This window comes from Protopterus annectens, chromosome 2.part2 (genome assembly GCF_019279795.1).
Source record: "Protopterus annectens isolate FY-2018-M chromosome 2.part2, PAN1.0, whole genome shotgun sequence".
Lineage (NCBI taxonomy): Eukaryota > Metazoa > Chordata > Ceratodontiformes > Protopteridae > Protopterus > Protopterus annectens.
The window spans coordinates 1,153,144,948-1,153,163,879 of record NC_056730.1 but is presented as its reverse complement, the minus strand read 5'-3'; the positions used below and the strand labels follow the sequence as shown (position 1 = coordinate 1,153,163,879).

General features: G+C 39.4%; 1 protein-coding gene across 1 annotated transcript in view; it reads left to right on the top strand.

Annotated features, from left to right (window-relative positions):
• Positions 1 to 4,834: 4,834 nt before the first annotated feature.
• Positions 4,835 to 18,932, top strand: part of LOC122795918 (procathepsin L-like) — a 553,947-nt gene continuing 539,849 nt past the window's right edge. The window contains exons 1-3 of the mRNA XM_044064398.1: positions 4,835 to 4,963; positions 5,620 to 5,742; positions 5,828 to 5,986. Of these exons, the coding sequence (XP_043920333.1) occupies positions 4,841 to 4,963; positions 5,620 to 5,742; positions 5,828 to 5,986 (405 nt within the window). The 5' untranslated portion in view covers positions 4,835 to 4,840. The remainder of the gene's footprint in view (positions 4,964 to 5,619; positions 5,743 to 5,827; positions 5,987 to 18,932) is intronic.

Below are 18,932 nucleotides of genomic sequence, written 5' to 3'. Positions count from 1 at the left end.
CATTTACAGCCTGCAGATCCTGTACCATTCTCCATGTCCCGTCTTGTTTCCTTACTGGGAACAAGGGTGTGTTACACGGTGAATCTGTGCATGGAATTAAAACCCCAGCTCATAGTACAGCCGTGATCACTGGTAGAATGCCTTCTTCTGCCTTTTTACTTAACGGATACTGACGCTTGTGAGGTCTAAAATCGGATTTTGGAGTTGTTTTAACCTGTCCTGCTGTTTTATTAGCCCAATGTCATGTTGCCCGCGGGACCATAAGGAGTCTGGCACTGATTGTAACTTTAATTCTTCCTGTGGGGTTAGGAGATATAGTCAGAATGGCCCTCCCCCGGGTGGCGTTAGCCTGTCTTCGCGGAGGTGCACTGTTGGTCTAGCCTGGATAACCCAATTTAGTCTTTGTACCTGGACTCCTTTACATGCCAATTGTTCTGGCATCATTTTAGCCCATTCAGTAACTTTCCTCCCCACCAGATACCATGCCATTTGTTCTTCCCTTGTTACAGAGACATGTGCAATAGAATTATTGCGAAAAAGTAACTCTAAACCTGATAGTTTGGTTAGTTTCAGGGTCCGTGAACCATAAGGGTTTAGATAGTGGTTCCTTATAAATGCGGCCATTTGCTGCCTTGACCAGTACATAGTCATCAGAAGTTACATCGGATGGCACTGCAGAATTTTTTAGCAGGGTCCTGGAGGCCCCTGAATCACACACAAATTCTACATAAAACAAAATGGCGTAATGAAATTCATCAGATGAAGTCTTTTGACTAAAGCAGAGAAATAAATTTCATTGCGCTATTTTGTTTTATTTGCATTTTTTCTACTTGCATCAAATTTGCCTCCACTTGCTGCCTTCACCGTGGTTTTCCTGTTTCCTTGGTTTGTTTTTTGGCATTTGGTCGATTTTTATTTATCAAAAATTCTACATCCTTACCCTCTAATCGGTTGTGCCTCTAGCTGCATAGTTACAGCCAGCGCTGTTAAATTAACAACCCGATATTCGCCGCCTTCTGAAATATCAGTCATTTCATTCTCCCATCCTGCACATTCTCCCTTACCCTCTTTGTTTACTTCCTCAAAAGCTTCCTCTTCACTCTGCTTTAAAGCAATCAGCCTTTTTATCCGGGTCTGATTCACCTCCACCACCATCATATAGTCATGCTGACTCGTGATCCGGGTGGTTTTAGTTCTTTCAGAAGACTGGCAATCCCTTGCAAAATGTCCCTTTTTACCACACTTGAAACATTCTTTTCTTTTTTGTCTGCCTTCATAATCTTCGGAATGTCCCACATTACCTCTTTCTCTGCCCCTTCCTCTACCCCTGTTAGTCGGACCTTGCAGTAGCATAAGTGTCCCATCTTCACTCGCCGTAAAGGTTTGAGCTTGTTTTCTTTTCTTTTCTTCTAAATATTTTTCTGCATACTCCAGTAAGGGTTGCAGACGTGCTGTCCTATGGTCTATCATATGTTTTTGAATGAAGTTACTGATTGCAGTTCTACATCCTTTTAAAAGGCATTTTTTAACTGTTGTTCATAAGGTGAATCATCTTTTTGATCGGGTGGTCTTTTCATTCCACTATGGTTGTCAAAGCACTGGGTAAGTCTCTGCAAATAGTTGTCTACTTTTTCATCATCTGCTTGTACACATCTATTGATACAGGTCCAGTCTGCCTTAGGCTTCCATTTATCCATAATACGGGTTAGTAAATCCTTGACCTGCTTTTGGTATGAGTCTGAATTGTGGGCAAGTGGTTTATTATCTACTCTGGTTATGGGATCCCAGTCCCCACAGACCAAGTGCCAGTCGAGACCCAAAATTTGTCGAACTACTTGTTCCACCTCTACGGCATTTAGCTTATAACTTTCTATCATGCCTGCGATGTCCTCACAAAACTTGGTCATATCTAACCTAGGGTGTGGTATTCCTTCTACAGCTTTTCGAATGTCTTCCCGCGTCCAGGGTCGATAGACTTAAAATGGTGGGACCCTGTCCGGATGTACCCACTTGCGGATTTGCAACTTCTATGAGGGGATACTCTGTGGATGCCGAATTTGCTTCGGCTTCCTTTTGTTTCCATTCTGATTTGTCTATACTACGGGTTCGTAGTATCATCCGCCTGTGTTTGTAAAACTACGGGAGGTATGGTTTTGCTTTGTCTGACTTCACTTTCCTGAGGTGGACTAGTTTTAAGGGTTTCCGGGTCTGGATATAAGGGTGGGGCCGTCACCTTACGACAGACGGCAGATGTTTCATTATCATCCTTTTGGATGAAAAATGTATCTTTTGCACTCGAGCCACCACTTCCCTTATTCAAAAACTGTTCCCTATGTCTCTTATTAGCTTTTTCTAACCATTTCTGTGCTTGAGGGAATCCCCTCTTTACTTGATTTTTAACGTTGCCTCCTGCGTCCCTACGCAGATCTCTCACCAAATTTTGACATTCTGATCTATTTAAGTTTACCACTAAAACCATAATTTGTCTTCCATTTTTTTTATGTACTTTAAGTTTAAGTACTTTTATAAATGAAAAAAAAGCTTACCTTACTGTGGATCTTCCGCCCCGTTCGTCACCGTCCCACGGATCGAATCTGAGTGACTGGCCTCTACTTACGACTTCTTCGGAGGTCTTTCTGTTCAAGGGAGCCCGAGATTCGTTCTCCCTTTCCTGTACAGGTTTTTCAGTCCCTCTTATGCGATTCATACTGTGAAGAGGTGGCCCCATGGTCTTGGGCACCAGAAGTGTCAAAAGATTTTAATACTCTTAACATATACTGGAAGAATCACGCAGATAAAAGTAAGCAAAAAAGGTTTACTTTACATGCATGGAGACATGCTACAACGTACATGGTATGTCAGCAGTCTAATTTCTGTACACTTTACATGGGTTTTTATACCCTCTTCTTCACGTACACAGCAGCTGGTTACTAGACAAGGAATTTCAGTCAAGGCTATAAATTCACATACTGGAGCCTTAGATGGTCAGACACAAGATAAGCTTGTGCCTGGTAGATGGTCAGAGGTCAGACACAAGATAAGCTTGTGCCTGGACCAAGGTAGCATCTGTGCATTCCTTTTTGGTCCGCAAATTCTTTACAAGAAAAACAACCTATTTTAGCTTATTTCTTTGCACGCAATGCAGTTTCACATTTTAACCCTTACTGTGCATGATACAAAGATGTTGAACACAAAGATTCTTACTACAAATATACATGCCAAAGATAAGGTGTCATTAATGTCAGGCCGTGTGCTGGCTTCTAGTCTAATTTGCCATAAGCATTCTCTAACTTCAAGCATGTTTTTATAGTCTCCACCAAAATCTTTAGTATATTGTCTGTGAATGACAAAAAATATAAATTTCTTCAAATTTGTGCAGTCCTTACTATGGGTAAATAAAGAATTAGTTGACTTTTTTTTTTTTTTTTTTTTTATGTCCCTGGTGTGTTCGTGTCCTTTGTCTTGGTTTTCTTGTGGTCATTACAACATAAAACGCTGGGCAGGATAAGCAAGTAGCCACATATGACCATGTTCGTGTTGCAATTGCAGTAGCCTGGACACATCAGGGACCTTTTGTAATTACCAATTTGTACATAAGGACCATCATTTAATATATTTGCAAGCTTTACAATTTCCACATTTAGCCATCCTTGCAGGTTTTTGACTAATGGGTTTAGGTATGTTCTCCAGAAGTTCCTTGATGTTTACACCGCCGCTGTTTATAAATTTTGGGCCATCTCCTAAAGTGTTTAACATATCTGTAGAAAATATGTTTCCTGTTTCAATAACTTACTTCCTTACCAGGCATGGTGTTGTACTGCAACACCATGCCTGTCTGAATGTCATTGTGTTTATGTTGATGTCCAGAGACCTTTCCTATTTGTCTAATAAAATAGGTTTAAAGTCTGTTCCCCTTCTTTGAATGATGTCTTGTTTAGTTAGTCCATAGGGTAGCCTCTTTCTGCAAATAAACCAATCCATGTCTCAACTTCTAAGAATATAATATCCTCACTTACTGTATGAGATGCCCTAATCATCCGACCTTTTACCACATTTTTTAACATAATGTGGGTGACGGCTCTCGTAGTGTAAGAATGTATTACTATGTCTTTTTCCTAAATAGACTTTATTCTATCCTCCCATCTCTGATATATAAATGCAAGTCCAAAAAATCAATCGAGCTTTGTCAACCTTATTAGTGAACTTCAAAAAAGAGAATAGTGCTTCACCAGCAGAGTTATTGGCTTTAGTGATCTGCAAGTGATTTTTGTTGCTATAAGTCATGGCAGCTCATTATCTAATCTCTCTATCTCAGAAGTCCAGAGTTCAGTCCTGGTCTCTGGTCACTGTAAGTTCTCTCCATTTAGTCACGGTCTGTGTGGAGTTTGCATGTCCATTGTATGTCTGCATGTGTGTATTGTCTGCGTGTTCCCATTTCCTTCTACCTCCCCAAATGAAGTGGGTTGACTGGCTACTCTGAAGTGTCCATATATATTGCATTTACCTTTGCCCATGTGGTACAGGTTGTGGCTGCAGTGAGTCTGTAATAAACACTTCACTTACCTGTTTGATAAATTAATACAATAAACATAAACCTACTGTGCCTCCTTTTTGGTACCTGGCAATGATGGCTTACAATATCCTATGTATGAGATACAAACCATTTTAAAAATGGGAGGTATATCTATGAAATGTGCAGCCAGTAGTAGCAAACTGTAATCTAGGGTTACTGTCTAAATAATACTTAGCTGCAAATAGCTGTTGTTAATGAAGGGCACATGGGACTGTAAATGGCACTCAGTGGAAATGTCCTGTTTTTATTTTCTGCAGGTACCTCACTATGAATCTGCTGTGTTTAATGGCTGTTTGTATAGCTACTGCTGATGTTTTTGCTGGAGCGGATCCTAAACTTGATGGTCAGTGGGATTCTTGGAAAAATGGCCATAGTAAAACTTACCCTAAGGTGAGTGTCCTAATATGCTCCATCAGACTTTTTTTGTATGAGTCCTTTCAGTGAAAGCTATAAATTTGACATACCAGATTAACTTTCATGCTGCAGTACATACTGAATGCCATGAAAAGTGCGACATAGTTCAATTTACCATGCAATATCTGCTACATGGTGTTTTCATAAGACTTTGGTAAATACAGAAATGATCTTCATTGATTTAAGTATATTCATTGTTGATACATAATAAATCCTTGTTATAAAGAAAACTACATTTTTCTTTAACTCTGCTGAGGCTGCTTATCTTAGGCCTGGATCTTACTTCCTCAACCAGCTCTTTAAGAGTAACCCTTATGAGGCTGTTATATGATGTGATGTAGTTTTTGCATAAATGTATATGCTATGATGTATGTTTTGTAGAAATGTGCACCACTGAATGTGGGCTAGTTAGCTTAGGGAAAGAGGATTTCTGGACATCTGATTTCATAGCTGTACTCTTAACATTCTCATCATTGCATTTCAGAACAAATACACTAGTTGTATCTTCTTTATAAAGCAAAGTATTGCATTAGTGAATATAAAACATTTAAGTATTGCATTAGTGAATATAAAACATTTTTTAAAACTGGATATGAAGTACAGAGTGAGTAAAAATATGGCTGTCCTTTCAGGGTGAAGAAGAACACAGGCGAAGTGTGTGGGAGGAGAACCTTAAGAAGATTAATCAGCACAATGAAGAGGAATCTATGGGAAAACAAACTTACAGGCTTGGAATGAATCAGTTTGGAGACATGGTCTGTGTTTGGTGGAAATAAGAAAAGATTTACACTTGGATGATAGTATAATGGTTTGTTTACTTCTATCGGTTTCATTTTCTAGACCAGTGATGAGTTCACACAGCTGATGAATGGATATAACAGTGGGTCTGCCTTAAAAACATTAATGTACACTTCCAACTCGGAAACCTTTGTTACTGCAGTGTTACCTGGCAAAGTTGACTGGCGTCTCACTGGTTTCGTAACTCCAGTGAAGGACCAGGTAGGTGGTCTTGTCTAGTGTTTAAGCCTTCATTCCATCTTAGGACCAGGTAGGTGGTCTTGTCTAGTGTTTAAGCCTTCATTCCATCTTTAATATTTCCATCTCGTATTTACCTAATAAGGGCTGGACTTAAAATTCCCTTGAAGCCAACATATTAAGTTGAGGGTAGTTAGTGTACTTTGGTATAAAGTGAGTTTTGTCTCATAATGTGAACATTTGAACAACAATCTTACCCTTTCACCTTCTGCAGCTTCAACATTTACTATAGCTTGTCCTATTTCAGAAGTAAATAAAATAGTGCTTAGAATTATGAAGTAGCAGGTCACTGCATTGTTTCATGCAGTGTTGTCCCATTAAATGAAGGATGCTTAATAAACTTACAAATGTTGTTTCAGACAATCTCTCTTTTTATCTCTCACATATGTACACGTGTATGTAAATGTGAATATAATTTTATGATTCAGAATTTCGACTACTGTATCATCCCTTTGTCTGCTTATTTGAAAACCATATTAAGTCATAGTAAGAGCTGTATTAATTTTAACATTTTTACACATAGTTTAGGCCCTGCAGAAAAAACTCCATTGATCAAAACTATCTGAAAAGGGCAGGAGCAAGTTCAGATAAAACTGGTGCAGTGGTTATTTCGGGAGTCACTGTAAAGGGGGAGCCTTATTATAGTTAAGCGATCTCCTGTTTCACCATCAGTTATAAACTGAGCCAGTGTTACTTTACTTTTCAAACAGCAATTGGATGACTTTTTGACACACTCCGTACAGAAGGGTACTATATCCAGCATCCTTAGAAAGGTACTATATCCAGCATCCTTGGAAAATAAAATAATCAGTGGTTTTAGAGCCTGTGTGATACCAGGCACACCTATTATCTCAGGAAGAGGCAAGTTAACAAAACCAATTTCATTATTTCTGGAAAAATGCCTAATGTCTCTATCTCATGTAAGAACCTGTATTAAGAAAACCACACATTTTTTCAACTTTTGAATGACTTGCATATTGAGTAATGTATATATTCTTATGTATATTAGGTATATGCTAGTATTCCACATGAAGCAGATGTTTTGGCTGCAAGTTATCTCTTGGAACAAATTGATCTACACCATCAGAAATTCAGCACTTTTTTGCTTTCGCTTTACGATATGATACATATGATTTTTTTTAAGGGAACCGTTCCTACCAAATTAACAAATTTTCTTTGAAATGTTAAAATTTTTCAAGAATGGAGTATTGAATGTGAGTAAGATAAGTGTGGGTTTGGGACAGTAATGCTGAAAGGTTGAAGATTTTGTTAGGGGGTTTGACTGTGTGCAAATGTAGGAGGCATAGGGTTAGGGTGAAGGCATATTTTGTGTGTGTGTGTGTGTGTGTGTGTGTGTGTGTGTGTGTGTGTGTGTGTGTGTGTGTGTGTGTGTGTGTGTGTGTGTGTGTGTGTGTGTGTGTGTGTGTGTGTGTGTGTGTGTGTGTGTGTGTGTGTGTGTGTGTGTGTGTGTGTGTGTGCATGTGTTTGTCTCCAAGCTTTCTAGATTAGTGTCACTGTTACTGAAAGGGTTTTTTTAAGGGTATGGGACAGGATTAGGGCTAGGGGCGGGTAGGAATAGGGGTTAGCAGGTTCTTTGGACAGATGATATCCCAAATCAGCTTTCTTGGGACCTTTATTATATGCTTTCTCCAAGTCTAGTAATGTCCACTTGGTCTTTCTTCATCTTCTTCCCAACTGTCTGTCTCACTACAAACATCAGGTCATTTGTATTGCATCCTGATCTGAATCTCCTCTCCAATCTTAATTTCTGCTACTCTGCATACTGTTTTATCAATCATCCTGTCCACCATCTGCATGCAGCATTACAGGAGTTTGACACCTCTTTGCCACCCACAGTTGTGAATCCTTTTATTCAGTCATTTGGGGTGTGCCTTTCTCTCCATGCAGTGATGACTGGAACCATTTCTCCACTAAGTCACACAACACCTTCATCATATCTGCCATGGTTTCATCTGAGTTTTCTGCTTTCTGAGAGTTAATTTTCCTTGGTGTTGTACTTCTTCTAGTGCGAGTTCCTTTCCCTTGCGTTACAGGCTGTGCATGAGATAAAACAGCTTCTGTGGATTTTCTTCACATTTGTCATCTGTCTTTATTTAACTTTGTGTTATTTTGTCTCTGCTGACAAACTTCAGGCTGTTTTGTCTTAACTTATTAATTTCCTTAGCTTCATCTCATGTTGATCATTGGAATCGCAGCAAACTAGTCTACCATCAGTGATACCTTCCAGGCTATTGGTGACTCGTGCCATGGCCTGCTTAACTTCTAGTGTTCTCAGGACTCTAAATCCTTAAATGTACATAGCGTTGAATGGTCTGGTAGAGTATGATTTGTCAAAAGTCCTGGTTCACATCGAGCATGGAGAAGTACTTTGGCTGTAGACAACATGGAGACAGCTTCCTTAGCTGCATTTAAAGGGCAGAGTTCCCTGATTTGTCTATTTCCTTAGCTGGAAAGGGGAATGTTCGATTTACTGACAGTTTACAGACAAGGCTATCAGTGGAAGATGTTATGATACATTTTTCATGCACTTTGGCTGGGAAGGGTTATGTGTTATTTACATACAGATTTTATTCCCAGAGAAGGCTATCCGTAAAGGATGTTGGGATACATTTCTTGGGCACTTTAGCTGGGAATGGTTATGTTGTATTTACAGACAGAATTTATTTCCGGACAAGGCTACCAGTGGAGGGTATTGTGATACATTTCTGCTTAGCTGTAAAGGGTTATGTGGCATTCACAAACAGATGTTATTCCTAGGCTAGGTTAGCAATGGAAGATGTAATACTTGTGCACCTTAGTTGGGAAGGGTTATGTGATATTGATCAGTTTTATTCTAGCCCCAGATTTGTGCTGTTTCTGCAGAGCTGTCAGGCAGATTTTTGTGGAATGGTAGCTGGAACAGATATGCAACCACAGTTCTGGGAGGAATGTTTAATGTTGGTGACATTGGTTATGTGGTTTCAAACTGCCCTAAACTTCAAACAATAATATGGTGCTTCAAGCCAGAAGCAAAAGAAAAATGTATATACTGACCACTGCATATATGGAGCAAATGGTATCATGTGGCAAAAGACATGATGGCAGCCAGAAGCTAAAACAGAGATGTGTTTAACTCTTTTCTAATCTACCAAAAAAGGAGCTAGATACAACCACTGTAAGTGTATAGTGAAGCTTGTACAGTAGATTCAGGGATCATTCAGCAAACCTAAATACCAAGATCTTTGTCTTTTTGGTAGACACTTTCCAGCTAAGGTACCACCAACACCTGAAAACAAAAAAAAAACTAGCAACACCAAGAATGTGTATAATCTGCTTTAGAAATGTGTGCCTGGAGAGAGAAAAAAAGAAACAGAGATGCATATGGAGGAGCATCAGAAACACAGCAGTACTGTCAAGATTGCAGAGTTGTCATGTGTGCTGGAACATGCTTTAAAGTACCACACTAAATATAGAACACAACACACGCACTAGAGACCTCCTACCTCTCCTTATCTGGGTAAGGTCTTTATATATTGCCAACAAATCCAGCACTTCAGATGATATTTGTTGGCATAGTTTGATATAATTTCACCAGGGAAATCATCATTTCTACACATATGATGATGCCTGTACTCCATGACTACTTACACTGAAAGCAGGCTGAGATCTGGTGCTTTGGAATCTGTTCCCCGGTATAAGCCTGTTTAAAGATAGCCCTTACACTGTTAATTCACTTGCGCTGAGAGCAAGCATTTTGGAATCCGGGCAGGCTTACATTAAGAGCAACTCTTTTGAATCTTGCCCACTGTGCTGTCCTTTAAATCAGGATTGCGATAAGTGAACATTTTGGGGATAGAAAGGCATTTGTGAGTGTTTTTCTACCCATATACCCTTACTTGAATCCCCAAATTTTTATTGTGAACTGCTTTAGGTGAACTGATAAATGGTTTCTTATGTGCAGCTACAAAATCCAGAATTGTGGACTGTTTTGTTTCCAGAATATTGCATTCCATCTGGTTTCTACCTGGGAGCTATTTGACATCTGCTGAAAAAGCTGGGATAAAGTAATGTCCAGAATGTATATGTACTAAGCTTTCATTTCACCAAAATAATGAATTATAAAACCGACAAGAAAACATTTATTTTACTCCTTTTCTTGATGTACTGGAAAATATTAGGGTTCAACCAAACACCCTAATAATGGGCGATTTCCCACCATTAACTGGGAAAACTACTCGTGCACAAACTCCTTTGCTCAATGCTTTCCGGAATTCATAAACTCAGTGCCCTGGATCAACTTATCCACACCCCCACCAGAGGCAACAATATCCTAGATCTAGTCATTACCAACATGAATGACTGGTGTTCCATACCTGAAGTCAACGCTTCATTGGTCCGATCCCACCATAAGCTAATTACCCTAGATATCCACATCCTGCCCCATCCCCCATTAAAGAAACCATGGTAAATTTCTCCAAAGCCAACAGAAGTGGTGAACTTCATGACACCCATGCAGATGGATAATACAGTTACAACTACTGACTCTTACACAATTGCACTTTATAAGCATTTACATGAGTGCATGGATCATACTATCCCAAACAGAACCAAGACGCTATCCTCCAAAAAAAAAAAAAAAAAAAAAAAGGAAGGCAATCTGGTTGTCCCCTGCCATAAACAAACTGTACAACAGAAGGAAGAAACTGTTGCAAAAGAGTAAAATCCCATGAGTGGAGGAGCTCCCTGGTCAGCCTCTGTAAGAAGCTGCAATCCCTGAAAATTATCCAAAGCTAGTTACGACGACAAAGTTGCCACTGATTCTAAAGACAACCACAAAGCATTCTATAGCTATGTCAAAAATCTCAATGGCAACACTCAAATCTAGTCCGAGTTACAGCACAATGGCACTAAATGTACAGACCCAACTGATATTGCCAACATCCTGGCAGATAAGTTCAGTGCTAACTTTACCCCCCACTCGCCCCCTAAAGAGCCCCCCACTCACCCCCTAAAGAGCCCATCTCTATACCGGAAGAATGCAGAGTTTCTGTAATCATGGCTGCACAAGTAAAAACCACACTCTCCAAAGCCAAGAACACAGCTTCCATGGGACCAGACAACATCCCAGGCTGCATTCTACATGAACTACAGAACGAACTGGCACCCCACCCAAGTACCATGTTCAATCATAGCCTCACCTCAGGCTTTGTGCCTGCTGAATGGCGCACAGCAGTTATCCCACTCCACAAGGGGGGAGCCACCATGGACCCCGGGAACTACCGCTCCATTAGCCTGACGAGCCTGGTCTGCAAGGCCATTGAACATATCATCATGGAACTTATAAACAAAGACATTAGTAATCTCCAAACTCTGGACCCCACCCAGTTCAGGTTTGTAAAAGGCAGATCATGTCTCCTAAACCTGATGGACTTCTTTGAATCAGTCACCAAAGCCGTAGACAAGGGTAAGGTGGTTCACACAGCCTGTCTAGATCTAAGGGTAAGGTGGTTCACACAGCCTGTCTAGATCTTACCAAGGCTTTCAACACCATCCCCCACTCTGGAATTGTAGATAAACTCACTAAACTAGGTATAAATCCCTATGTCACGAGATGGTTTGCCAACTGGCTCGCTGACGGAACCCACACTGTGAAAGTAGCAGACTCCAAATCCAACTTCAGACAGTGGAGTACCACAGGGTTCAGTCCTGGGTCCTCTCCTGTTAACACAGAAGGTCTTTGGCTAATGACTGCAAACTAGGTGCCACAATTGAAACTCCTAATGATGTGGACATCCTACAAAAGGGCCTCACTGAGACAGATGCCTGGTGTCAAAGCCATGGTCTCAAGCTCAATGCCAAAAAGTGCATTGTCATCCCCTTTGGTAAAAACTCTGTACCCATGAACTACAACATAGATGGTAGTATACCTAACACCCCAAGTGTGATAAGAGACCTTGGGATACAGGTGGACAGTAGTCTCTCCTTTGATAATCACATCGCCACAGTAGTCAGGAAAGTGGCACACCTCATCACAAAAGGTTTCTCGTCCAGAAAGAGGTCCTTGTTCCCCTCTACTCATGTCATTAGACCCATTATAGAGTACAACACCCCTTTTGGTATGTACCTCGCAAGACATCTACAACAACTGGAAAGGCTGAAGAAATACCTCACAAAGAAGATTACCAGCCTCAAACAGATGCCCTACGCAGACAGTCAAAAAAAAAAAAAAAAAACTCCAGCTTTACTCCATCGCATATCAGCTTTACTCCATCGCATATCGCCTACTCAGAGGTGATCTCTGCCTAACTAACATACAAAGCTATGTCAAACCCAGAGCTGTTGGACATACTCCACTTAAAGAAATCCCAATCCCTCCAAGCTACATGCTCTAGGGACCCAAACCTTGTCACCACAATAAGGAGAACATGCCGGAAGGATAGATTCCTGTCCCAGAGACTTCCCATACTCTGGAATAAGCTACCTATCTATATCAAACAAAGCTCTTCATTAGCCGTCTTCAAAAAAAATCTTGATTGAATGGGAAATAGTTCACTTGACTTGAGGGTCATACTCTCTAAAACAAAAACGAAGATAGTTATTGTAGCTAGGTATGTAGTGACACAGATATAGTGCTACCCTTTAAATCACAATTTGTAAACAGTGAAATCCTTTGGGTATAATGAGATTCCTGAGCGTGCTTTTTTTTTTTTTTTTTTTTTTATTCCCTTCGTGGAATTGATACACAGCTTGTTACAACTATTACATTAGCATTTCTGAGGGCTTTTGTTTTCACAATTTGGCATTGTGCTTGGTTTCTACTTTGGGGCTACTTGACATATTTTTCCAATTTTGGATGAAACTAATTTCCAGAACATATGTACTATTAGCTGTTATAATAACAGAAGTGAAAATTCTATGTTTTACATGGAAATGTAATATGCTGGGGCTAAAATGCCATGCTTTTAAATGGTTTAATAGTGTGATCAAATTCAATATTATGCTACACTGAAACCCCTGAGGGTAGAATACAATTCTTAGCTGGGATTTTTAGTTGACTACCTTGTTGCTATTGCCTGAAAGTTTCATAATGGAATCTGAAAAGGAGACTTTTTAGATGTTCCTTTAATGTACAGATAGTTTTGTTTGTGTATGTGAGTTAACTGTCAGTGTTTGTTTGTATTGTACTCACGTTTTCTCTTGGGAGTGTTTACAATTCTGTATCATGGGCAAAACACAGTCATGGCCTAGAATGCCCCTCAACTAAGTTGTAATTACATCAGAATAATAATCCAATATATTTCAAAAGAAAAAAGTATTTTTTACTTGTAGCGTGTTGTGACTATAGTGTCATGCTTTCAAGCAGCTAAAGCTGTGGGGTCATATTCAGTAGTGTGCTAATATGAAACAATAAGTTACAACAGCAGACATAAACCTTTTTTATAGCTGAAAACCCTTTGGTTATTCCTGAAAGTTCTATAGTAAAACCTGTAAAGAAGGAATAAGGTCTGGCATGTTATATACAGATTCCCAGATTCAATGCTTCATTTGATTTAATCTGTCACCATCTAACGTTTTGCATGTTTCCGTCAGGGGTGTTGTACATTCCTTCATTTCAGTATGTAGAATATTGAAAGGATCTAGAATATATCTGTCCTAATCTGTCATTACACCAGAACAAAATTGTTTCACTTGAATATCGAATTTTGTCATTAGAATTTAGACTTGTATAAAATACAGAAAATTACATGGAACTAAAGTTGTTTTTTCTTTATAATTGGAATTAAGGGTCATGACATATTATTCTGAGGAATCTGATGTATTCCATACAGTTTCAGAGATCTGTACCTTTATTGCTAGTTATCCTCAGCAGTCATTACCATTGTGTTTGGTTCCTAACAGACAATACATTTTTCTGAGGCTGACAACATATGTAGATGTACAAGTGAGTAAATTAATAGATGGGTCATTGTGAACTTCTACATATAGATAACCCTCTACAAAAATTGCACCCCTCCTGGCCACTTACATAGCAGTGTTCTTTTCTTCTTACCGGATCTCTTTAACTGTTCGCTTTAAGATTTTAACCAATCAGTGTATATCTGACATGACCAGAACTAAGAGAGAACAATTAAGGTCTGAGTAAGGCACATTAAAAAATGTGAAAACAAACTGCTGCTTGGTTTATTTCTAGCTTGTTAATTTCCTAGACCAGAAGCCTGAATTTCACTTGTACTCAAGGTTAAGATAAAGGTAAAGTGGAATAGCCGTCTTGCACACTTAACATCATAACTAACCCTATACAACCACCCCAGGTCTCTAACGCTGAAATACTAGCTCTAAAAATTCTACTAAATAATCCTAAGGGCATTAACCTAATTGTCACCTATATTCCCCCTGGGAACAATGTAGAAACACTAGAGGTCATTCTACATTGGATAGCCAACAACTACCCTCAAGAAACCATTGTCCTGGGCGATGTTAATATTGACTGGAACCAATGCACAGCACAGTCCAACCCCATCCCTATACTTGACTCGCATGCCCCTAAACGCTCAATAAGAATTAAAACTCAACTAGCACCCTGGCTAACAGACACCAAAACCAAAATAACAACTAGAGACAAAGCGTGGGATAAATGGCGCACTAACAAACTACCCCTAGATCGTATCAAATTCCAACAACTTAGAAATGAGACTAAAAAAGCCATCATACTAGATAAGAAAAATTACTTCTACAATCTGCAACATAAACATCAGAATAACCCTCAAAAGTACTGGGCAGGCATAAATAAACTTCTCCAACCAGGCAAATCCACTACTCCAACCCCAGGAACATTATCTGACAAGAGCCAAGAAGATATAGCAAATTCATTCAATACTTTCTTCACAGAAACCATCCAGTCATTAGCTAACCAACTTTCTCCTCCCCACACTTCTATAAACACTATACCCGACTCACCACTCTCTTAACTTCCAGCCAGTGTCCACATCCTTTATCAGATCCCTTTTGAGAAGCCAACCACCCTTTCAGCCGATCTTCTGCCGGCTGAATACCTGCAAATTGCTGCAGATGTCGTAGCCTACCCTATCTCAATCCTAATTAACAGAACCATAACCGAGGCCTCAATCCCCTCAATTTGGAAAATATCCTATGTTTTTCCACTCCACAAAGGAGGTTCATCCACAGAACTATCCAACTATAGACCTATAGCCATACTATCACCACTTGCCAAAATTATGGAAAAGTGCATGCACAACCAACTAATGCTCTATCTAACCCAAAATAAACTACTCGCAGACTCTCAGCATGGATTCAGACCCCATCATAGTACAACCACTGCCCTCCTCTCTTTTACTGAAAACATTAATCTTAACTGGAATAATAAAAAAAATATATCCTCCGCTCTCTTCCTGGACCTATCAAAAGCCTTCGATATGGTAAACCATCAGTTACTTCTATATACTTTTAAAAACCCTGTATCTAGATACTCCAGCCCTTGACTGGTTTCAAGCTTACCTCACTGGGAGACAACGAGCAGTAATGTGGCAAAACAAGCTCCCCTGCCTACTACCAAATACCATAGGAGTTCCTCAAGGTTCCATATTAGGACCTCTCCTCTTTTCAGTCTTCATAAACGACATCCAAACAGTCATCCCTGAAGCCACCTGCATTCAATATGCAGATGACTCGACTATAATATGTTCCAATGCCTCTCTTGCAAATCTACTACCTACCACCCAACATAACTTCACCAAAGTCGAAAACTGGCTTGCCAACCATCTCCTGATCTTAAATCCAAACAAAACCAAGTTACTTCTCTTCTACCCAACCAATAGATCTCCGACTGAAAACTTCACTATAAAATCCAATAATGGGACCATCATCTCCCCAGACACCTATACAAAGCTATTAGGAGTAAACATTGACAATAAACTCAGATTTGATATACATATCAACCAAGCCATTAAATCAGTCAACAAGAAACTTGGGACCCTATATAGAATTAAAGCCTTCCTTACCCCGAATGCCAGGGCAGCCACAGCCCGTTCACACCTTCTCTCTACCCTACTATATGCCTCTCCTGTCCTCACTCACCTTAACCAATCTGATCTGGCCAAGCTCTCATCCTACTATAATCACATTGCCAGGTTCGTTACAGGCCTACCCTACAGAACACACCACTGTACTAACCTGAAAAAGCTTGGATGGATAGAATTGCCACACCTTCTTCACCAGTCCCAACTCAGAGGCCTTCAAAATCCTCCCCAGCACTAAAAAACTTAATGACTCCCTACTCCAATCTAAGCTGCCTTCGCTCAGCAAACAGACTCCTTGTCCAAACAACTAAATCTCTCAACCTAGGTGATGACGCGCTATTTGCCAACACCACTGGTAAAATATGGAACTCTCTCCCAAATAACATCACAAACTTCTCTAAGTCCATTCAAAAATAGTCTAAAACTCCACTTCAAGTCACACTGGCTATGTCCTTGCTCAAACCCAGACTAGCTCTGTGCCATTAACTAAAACATAAACAACTAGCTAAGATAAGTACTTTGTATACTGTGATAAAGAAATATGTATCCTGTCTAACTCTATGTCATTATACTGCCTACCGTCCTTGCTAATATGTTATTAATGTTACATTTGTAGTAATCTCAGAAATAGTAATGGCAGTCTTGTACTTGTATGTAAATAGCCTATGCTTTTGTTAAGTTCTTTCAGCTCATTTACTGTACCTAATTATCAATTATCAATGTAACTCTGAAGCTTTTCTACCCGGGCCTCCGCTGAAAAAGGACATGTATCCAGTCGGACCATCCCGGTTAACAAATGTAAAATAAATAAATAAGATGACCCTGGGTTGCCTACATTTAGCTGGTATGGGGCAGGTATAGGAGAAACTTTTACAGTTGGGGTTAAATTTTAATGAAAAGAAAAGTAATAGATGGGGCAGAAAACTGTCAGGATTTGTTTTCTGAGACAGAAAAATGTTATGAATTTCAGGAGATAATGCAAGAAAATTACAGGCAAAATTCAGATGTAGAAGCAATTCGTGTAACACATAAGAAGGTATAAACTAAGAGGTACTCTTGGGCTTATTTGATTACATAGGGTGTGCTTGTGAGCCACTCCAGTGGTGAAGAGTTCCTCCCTAAAGTGCAACTTGGACAATTGGATGGGGAACTGGAATTCTCCCCGGTTTGGTACCTATGTCTCTAATGGACACACACAACTTGTAAATCATCATCTTCCAGGCTTGTAAATGTTTCATGTCCCAAAACTCTGCTTACACTTTAGGGTATCAGAACTTGTCAGATTTGGGATGTATAGCTAGGCTTAAAAAGACCCTTGTGGTCATTAGCCTAGTACCTATGAACCTAGAGGGGGAAAAAGCCCTGACTAAGGCCAAGTCAACCCTAGTTCCATTAGTGACTCGGGTAATTGGAGTAGCAAGGAGTCATAGGCATTCCTGTCCCAGAGAGGAGGGCAGTCCTATGGGCAATTTCAATATCTGATACATGGTGAAGGCTGAGGATGTGATATGCGGAGGTGTCACGAATAAGGGAATGGGGGGTTGACTAGACTTCTGTGGCGCAATGTTAAGCAGCCCTCATTGCATATCTACCCTATAGGACACTGTTGACCATTGGGGAGGAGGGGGGTAGGGCAAACAGAGTATGTCATAAAATATAATACCTTGGCAGACAGTGATGTCTAAGATCCCCTGAAAGCCTTTAGGTTCGCCACTGACTCCAGCTTCCATTGGAGTAACTCGAGGGGGAAAGGAAAAGCTGGTAGACTTGATGATAGACATTTGGCACTTGGTAGAAAGGCCATAAGATTAAGAAAAGCATTCAAAAAAGCTAAAAAGCAGTGCTCATCCACTATGGAAGATTTAGAGATGAAATGGACCTTTTTAAATGTATATTCTGCATCTGATTAAAAAAAAAAAAGAGATTAATATAGAGAAGAGAAAGGACAGCTAAATGTCTGCAATCCAGTTGGACATATGAAAGAGGGGAAAAGATTTATTGGACAGTTAAGAACAGCATTTTGGAGGATTTTTTTAGAAGTGTTAACGGAAGAAAATTTATGAAAAGGGTCACAGTTTAAAAAAAAAAAAAAAAGATTCTTCTATGGATTAAAGGTTAGTATAAGAAATTAGTCGGTAGAAGAAGGTAGAAAAATTAAGTGTATTTAGAATTAGGCTGTAGTAATTATACATAGGAGAAATAAAAATGGATTTTGAGCTAGTAAGGGGAAGCAATTGTAAAATAAAGGGATGGAAATTATTATTTATTTTTTTTGGTAGCTGTTCTAATATAGCAAACTTCAGTAAAACAGAAATGTGATCCAAGGTGTTAAAGGAACAAATTAATCTGGATCATGTTTTTTGCTTTGTATAAGAATAAAAGGTTAAGTTTTTGGAAAATGAAAATGATAAATACATAAATGTAATTGTAAAGAATTTGAAAATATAAATATGAGCCATATTAAATCTGAAAAACTAATGTTACGAAAATGCTAGTATAAAGTTTTTATACAGAATAATCAGAATAATAAAAGTAATTAATGCCTTTGGGTTATATTTATTTTACATTTTGTTACCAGTAAAGTCTGACTGGACACGTCCTTTTTCAGCAGAGGCCTGGGGAGAAACTCTCCACATATAACAAAGCACATACAATGTAAGCATTATCGATTTACAATTTCACAGTTTTTAGTAAGACATTTTCCCGTTTACATCCTTTCCCAGTTACAGACCGGTCAATAGCTGATCAACATTTGTAACTGGGTGAGTTAAGAGAAGCTATTCAGTTTGAAAGGTGAAGCTGTAAATTTAATGCTGGAAGGATGGTTTAGGATAGACTTTACTGTTAAAGGGAGAGCAGGAGAGAGATACAGG